This window comes from Leptodactylus fuscus, chromosome 3, assembly GCF_031893055.1.
Source record: "Leptodactylus fuscus isolate aLepFus1 chromosome 3, aLepFus1.hap2, whole genome shotgun sequence".
Taxonomy (NCBI): Eukaryota; Metazoa; Chordata; class Amphibia; order Anura; family Leptodactylidae; genus Leptodactylus; species Leptodactylus fuscus.
Window position 1 is genome coordinate 226,294,459 of NC_134267.1, and position 7,719 is coordinate 226,302,177.

General features: G+C 44.2%; 1 protein-coding gene across 1 annotated transcript in view; it reads right to left on the minus strand.

Moving 5' to 3' along the window:
• Positions 1-7,158, minus strand: part of LOC142198267 (cytochrome P450 2K6-like) — a 102,414-nt gene extending 95,256 nt beyond the window's left edge. The window contains exons 1-3 of the mRNA XM_075269222.1: positions 7,033-7,158; positions 3,463-3,662; positions 2,992-3,154 (exon numbers count right to left, since the gene is read on the minus strand). Coding sequence (XP_075125323.1) covers positions 2,992-3,154; positions 3,463-3,645 — 346 coding nt within the window. The 5' untranslated portion in view covers positions 3,646-3,662; positions 7,033-7,158. The remainder of the gene's footprint in view (positions 1-2,991; positions 3,155-3,462; positions 3,663-7,032) is intronic.
• Between the last annotated feature and the right edge of the window lie 561 nt (positions 7,159-7,719).

Here is a 7,719-nt window from a genome sequence, read left to right on the forward strand (position 1 = left end):
CACTTTCTTCAGAAATCTTGTTTTCAATGGTTTTCTTCCCCATTCCAAAATTTCGAAGTGTTGACAGAGTAAACCGTCTCATCACTTTCCAGTTTTCACCATTGGCGAAAATAATTCCTGAGGATCCTACATAATAAGGGAACAATAATAGACATACAAGATGGTGACCAATATTTCTGCTTTATTTAGAGCACAGTTTCAAAAATTCTCATGAAATATTCTACCATCTAAAGTTTTTGCAGAAGTAGACATTTTAGAAGAAACTCACACTAACGTTCCTTAGGGTTCAGAAATCTCTAAATCTTAGACCCCACAGACCCACTCGGTGCTTTCTTCTATTATAGGATTATACATTTCTGATCAACAATTTTTCTCGAACCCATCCTAAGTCAGAAATAGATCGTCACTACTACTACCCCCATCCACTTCATTCATACTTACTCATCCATGGCTTCTTCATCCTGTACTGGCAGGGTGCGTACGTGTCTACGCATGCGCAGTAGAGGTAACTCGTTGCTGGAGAAGGAGCGTGCACACAGTATAGGAGGAGAAGAGGCCGTCTCACAGGAAGAAGGGTAAGTATGGAATATGGGTCAGGGGTTGGGTTGAAAAGATAGGTAAGAACAGGGGTGCTCAATACGTCGATCGCGATCTACTGGTCAATCGCAATGGACGTATGGGTCGATTGCGGGATGCAACCAGGGATCCCCACTGTCTGCTTGTTCACAGTGCAGGCTGAGAGTCATCTCCGGACACTGGCAGGTGGGGCTGCCAGTGTCCAGAGATAACTCTCTGCCTGCACTGTGAACAAGCAGACAGTGGGGATCCCTGGGCGGCCACAGAACGCCGCTGTCTCCTGCTCTCATGCTCCGCGCCGGCCCCACCCACAGACCGCCCCCTGCTTACACAGTGAAGAGGATGACTTGGCAGAACCAGTGAGTGTGAATAACGGTGTTATGGTCAGCAGGCTTACTTAAAAAAAATAAACAAAAGCCCGCGGAGCCCAACTGGCCTCTGAACTGCAGGGCACACTGGTGCGAACAAGGCCCAACAGTTAGCCTCACTGCCGGACTACACCACCAACTGGGTGTTCTCTGTTACTAAACAGGGAGCAGGCTACTGCAGAACAAAGCAGCTGCTTAATGGAAACAGTGTCTAACAGTTGCTTCACTGTTAGACTAACATAAAGAACTATGACCATGTGCTCCCAGTAACCTCCTGGGCCGCACTCACTACAGCCACCTGCTGTTGTAGCACCACAGGTAGCTGAATAGCTAAGGTAGTAGTTCCCTGGGTACTTACTAAGGAAACAATTCTATCTAGAGAACAATTCTATCTAAGGACCTACCTAGCTAAGGCAGCTTACTGCCAAACTAATGTTTGCATTAATGTGCACAAATCTGAGTTAAGGCTAGGGCACCGGGCAAACAGACCTTCCTCCTTAAATAGAGGGAAGGCGGGTCTAAACATCAAGCCCAAGTGCCCATGCCCGGTGCTCATAGGTTAGCACCAATGTCAGTCAGGAAACCGACCACATCTACCGGCTGCAAGGGAATTAACCCCAGCCTTCCTGGACTGAGCAATAACAGTGGAACTGGCTTCGACCCTGATCCCTTGGCTGCACCTGCCACACAGTCCTAACAAATGGTCACCAGAGGTGGCGTGATGGGGATGTCCATGCTGTGCTTAAATAATAGTGGCAAACTGAAAAGTTAAAAAGGAAGGAGCAGAATAAAGGCCATTCCATTATGGGTTCAGTGAAAAATGGGTTGGAGCAATGATAGACTCCCCTTTAGTTAGCTGATGTGTTTTACTCAATACACAACTTTTGTTTATCTTGTTTTTTTTCAGATATAGCTAAATCTCTTTCTTCAGTCTTTACAGCTGGTTGCCTAGGCTACAGACCTGCTTTCAGGCCGGGCTTAAAACTGAATCCCAGCTCCCGGTCACATATATTCTCTACTCTCCCTCTCTCTGCATTCTACTTTCAGAATTGAGTCCTAGTGTGAGGATAAGAGAATCCCAGCTATGTAATTTACAATTATGTTTTTGGCCTGTGCGAGTTATTACCTGACCGGTTGTCTCTGGGTCAGACTTCAAAGGACACATGTTTTTTTCCCTTGGGTGTGTCAGGCCAACTTGAATGCCCAAAGTCCAAACTCCCTAGTGTTGAGAGCAGAAGAAGAAGAGAGAAGGGTCCAGGCACTGAACTCATTACCCAAAAGGAATGAGAGGTATCATCCTTGGTGTCTACCTGAAGTGGACGTCACTACAAACCCCATGATAACACTGGCTTGACCTATGATCATCTGGTGAGGAATTATGACTGTTCTTAGTTGTTTGCTTTCAAGGATGGAAAGTTGGACTTCCTCCCTAATGACATCTTTCTGAGAGGAGAGTGGGGAGAGATATATTGTTTCCCATGAGGAGACAAGTTGTTCTACTGCTGGAAGCCATGTGAGAAGGCTAAGGATCTCTTACTGATTAAGCATATGCCCTGGAGTCTAGGAGATCAACTTCAGAGACTCGTTTGGTATTGTTTCCTTTCTATCTTTTATTCCCCTTTTGTTTTATGCATTGTATTGTTCTGTAACTGGTTTTGCTTGACAATCCATTGATATATATTTCTGTATATGTTAGTGGCTAGTATCGACCCATCCAGGATTAATAAACATATACAATTTTGAAAGCTTGTTTTGTATTATCTTATAAGGCCTGGACACACTGACGGAGCGTGAGTAGAAAGTAAGGAAGAAGGGTGAGCACCAGGTGTGCGGTATCCTTCACACCTAGTAAAGTTTATTGATCGATATCTTTGTTATCTGTGTATGTAAATCCAGAGATAACTCTGCAGTTTACAACACACACCAGCATGCTGCTGAACTGAGATGAAAACCAGGACGTGAAGGAGAGAGGAGACAGGAGGGCAGGTGAAATCCTGAGATGAGAAAACCCAATTAATCCATTCAGAGCTAACCATACGATCCTTACCATATCCTTTTATCATATCATCGAAAAGTGGCACTCCTGGTCTTCCTGAAAATTCTTCTGCATGATTGATAAGGGCGTCTTTTACTGCCTCGTATCCGCACAGTACAACGACTTTTTCTTCTCCCATCTGTATTGTGTACACCGGTCCGTACTTCTTAGAGAGCTGCAAAAGTGAAGCAGGAGATTCTGATACCCTGATACTTCTTCCTGGTGTCCATTTTCGAGGATAATCTGATCAACTACAACTTGTTTATATATGACCTGTTTGGGGAAACCTACTCAGAGCTCAGAGTCACAGTATAAAGCAGCTCACATCCAGAGGAACTGCAGGTGCCCACAAGAGATTACATAAAATGGTCAATCCCTTTAAATATTACTATGTATAGTATATGTAGCCTATTATTCCTGGTCTTGCTTTGAAGGGGACAGAACCAGATCCCTTTAGGATACAATAGCCATACAGTCTGTTACCTGATGAAGGGTTTGATATGGTCGGTTCAGGTCTAGCATGTGCAGGTTCCCAATGATAGGTAGTGGGCTAGGTCCGGGGGGCAGCTTAGAATGAGCATTTCTTTTCTGTCTATAGAAAAATATAGCAATAAAAAGGCATAAAAGGATAGACAGAACCAACACGGTGGGATCGGCGGTGATCATGGTGCCAGGAGAGGTCTCTGCGGAAAGACAAATATAAACTGGATTATTTATTGATCACATCAAGAAATTATATCTAACCAATTAACAAAGCAGTAGAAGAAGAACACACAACATCCTAGGAGAAGGAAATTCCAAGGGACTTCCCAATACAGGGAGTCTGACACCAGAGCCCAGCATATCAACTAAGCCCCAGATAGAAAGGTTAGGGTCACCTGAATCAGTATGATGTTTCTCCTTCCTCCATGGCTGAGATATCGCTGTTTTTTGGCAATATGCAAATTAACTCTTTGGAGTAATGAGGGCGTGGCTGTTGCTCCAAAGAAGTCATATTTACAAAATCAGTGATAACTCAGCAACGGAGGAGAAACCAATTCACCAGAGGAAAGCACCATTTGATAGGAGTTGATATGTTGGGTTTTGGTAACATTTCCTTTAAAACGTATACATTGCTGGTCATGTGTGCCTGTATCTTGGTGATCCTGAACCCTATATACTTATATCTATCAGATATGATACACACATAATAATAAATTAGTCAGATATAATATACACAATATACATGAGGTCAGTCTTTAAAATAATTTTCCAGCCCCCAAATTGAATTTTCATACTGATGACCCTTCCACAGGATAGGACATATGATCTGTTGGGATCTGTCACCTGGACCCTGCACAGATCATCTATTCTAGCAGCCTCTGGGTGCTGGAAGTTGCTAGTGGACAGGTGGCACTTGCATCGCTGCTACTATACAAGGTAGAGGAGAGGGGCAGCAGCCCTGTCCATAACATAGCAATGGTTCTGGAAAACTTCAACGCCTCTTATATTACTTGTATAGTAGCATTGCTGCATGCACTGCCCGTCCACTAGAGCTTCCTGCACCCGGGGGCTGTTACAACTGATGCTCTGTGTGGGGTCCAGGTGTTGGACCCGACAGATCACATACTGATGACTTATCCTGCAGATAGGTTATTAGTATGACAAGCCCTTAGGGGACCTTGTATTTACTGTAGTTTTAATATTCAAGAAGCTTTTCTTTTCACAAAGATCAGGGTTGCTTTAAACCATTGGTGGGACCAGTGCAAAAAAATATATGCTGCTGCAACACCTTATTCTACTTAACATTAGCTGCTGCAGAACATCATAGCACACATCTCAGCAACTAGGAATGACTGGGCCCCAAGGTCCCCCCTCACAAACTGCATTGCTTCACACAGTATTATGTCCCATAGTGGCCCCTATATACACTACTATGCCCCATATTGGCTCCTGCATACACTGTTAGGCCCTATAGTAACCCCTGCAAACACTATTATGCCCCATAGTGGCCCCTACACACAGTATTATGAACCATAGTGGCCCCTACACACAGTATTATGCCCCATAGTGGCCCCTACACACAGTATTATGCCCCATAGTGGCCCCTACACACAGTATTATGCCCCATAGTGGCCCCTACACACAGTATTATGCCCCATAGTGGCCCCTACACACAGTATTATGCCCCATAGTGGCCCCTACACACAGTATTATGCCCCATAGTGGCCCCTACACACAGTATTATGCCCCATAGTGGCCTCTGCACACAGTATTATGCCCCATAGTGGCCTCTGCACACTGTATTATGCCCCATAGTGGCCTCTGCACACTGTATTATGCCCCATATTAGCCCCTGCACACAATATTTTGCCCCATAGTGGCCCCTTTACACACTATTAGGCCCCATAGTGGCCCCTGCACACAGTATTATGCCCCTTATTCGGTCGGGGGGCCCCATGTCAAAAGTTTGCCACGGGGCCCCGCCATTCCTCGTTATACCACTGGTTTTACATGTGCAATATGTTCCCCATGTATGCCGTTATTACTTAGGCTTGAGAAAAGCCACAGTTGTTCTACGGAAATGCGTTGTCATTTGGCAGTTCTGGATCAAGTACCTAAAAATAACCCGGAATTCTTGACATTCAATTCTACAAGTCTCTATGACATCGTAATAACCAGGAATACTATGAGATGAACACAAAGGCCCAGTGTTATAGTTGTGGGAACAGGGGACTAAGCACAAACAATATGAATGCCAAATCCCAGATGGAAAATCCTCCTTGTTTACACAACGATCATGAATTCTACGGAGATTTGTTACAACATGACAACTTTCTCTATACAATGTAACTGGCACAACCAACCTACTCCACCCCAACCTACCCCACCACACCCAGTGCATATAAAACCGTTCCTGGAACATTTTACACTTCCTTAAGAAACAATTACAACATCTCTCTTAAAGAGAAACTGTCTTAGCTAAAGCTCCCCGTAGCGGGTCGCAACGCTTATCACTAAAAGTGTCTTCTGCAGATTTTCTGCTTCCGTTATGCTTATAGGGAAACCACACGCGTTTCTGTAGCTATAATGGACATGCCCAAACCCTAAACGGTTTTGTAAATGGCAGCAAGCTCGCTGTATGGATGGCATTCGCTAGACTACCAATCACTATGCAGGGACTGTAGGACGCCGCACTTCTTCTGTGGCGTTTTTGCCACAGCCAAACAACGTGGGACCCGAGTTTTAGGCTGAGGCCCCACCGTGAGGAAACGCAGCATTTTTTTTTTAGTTACTGTGGTGTTTTGATACAAAGTCCGGAGTGGCTTGAAATGGAATGGGAAACATAAAAGAAGTTCTTAGACGTTTCCCTTCTGTTCTATACACTCCTGGCTTTGGCTTTAAAAACCGTAGCAAAATCTGCAGCAAAAAACGCCACTTATCCACAAAAAAAAAATGCTGTGCTTCCAAAATGAGGGGCTTTACCTTATAACTCAATAGTAAGAAACGTTGTAGTATATCGTATCAAAGGAAAATGATTCTGTCTCCTCTTAACAACTCTCTCCTGACTCCTAAACTGCCCAATTCACTGCTCTAATCCCTTTCTCAGAGTGCTCGTAGTTTGGTTTAGGGCCAGTCCTAAGGGCATTGACCAAGTGGCTCCCTGGTCTGCACCCTTTAACCCCTGGACAAAGATCTGGACTTTGCTGCAGGGAGACCACCAGGTGGTTACCTCTTCGAGTGGTCCAAATGTTAGTGGCAGTTGACCAGGCGGGCGAGGGACTATGGTTCAGGGGTCAGTGCTGGCGTAGTTTACACAGAGTAGATAAACAGTCAAGAGGTCTGGGCTGAAGTCAATAACCATAAGTTATGTGGTACACAGGATAGCTTAGCTGGAGTCTATTACATTAGGAACCTAATACCAGGGTGTGTCCAGTAAGGAAGACTTTTATCCCTGAAGATTGACAGAAGTCGTCTGGGGAAGAATTACCTCTAGATAGATCACTCTGTCTTCTATGGAAGTCTCTGGTTTGGCTGATATGACATTATCCACATAAAACAATATGAAGTTACCTTACTGCTCAGCAACGTCTCTGTATTATCCCATCCAAGACGTTCCACTTTTAAGAGATGCCCTTTTATCTACTCCTAGTTTCCTCCTCACTACTCTTGTTGATCCCTGTAGTAATCGAAGAAGACGTTCACGGATTACCAAAAGATTCTTCTCACAAATACTACGAGCTGCAGAAACAGTCAGGCATAGTGTAAGACCACAAAAACAAGAACTGAGCAGTCAACAGTGCACCTTGCCAAGTTCCAGACTCATCTTGGCTTTCTTCCAGGGCATAGAAGGCGTGTGTTGTTTAACTCATTGTTAACAAATCATTTTGCCAAGTCAACAAAGATTATAGGATTGGGTTGTTAATATTCCAAGTTTTACACTGTTCTCAAAGACAGGGCTAGAAGGAAGGGAGGTGGCGTGTACGTACAGTGTTGGCCAAAAGTATCGCCCCCCCTGCAATTCTGTCAGATACTACTCATGTTCTTCCAGAAAATGATTGCAATCACAAACTCTTTGGTATTAATTTCTTCATTTATTTTGCTTGCAATGAAAAAAAAACACAAAAGAGAATGAAAAAAAAGTCAAATCATTGATCATTTTACACAAAACTCCAAAACTGGTCCGGACAGAAGTATTGGCGCCCTCAGCCTAATACTTGGTAGCACAATCTTTAGACACAATAACTGCGGACAACCGCT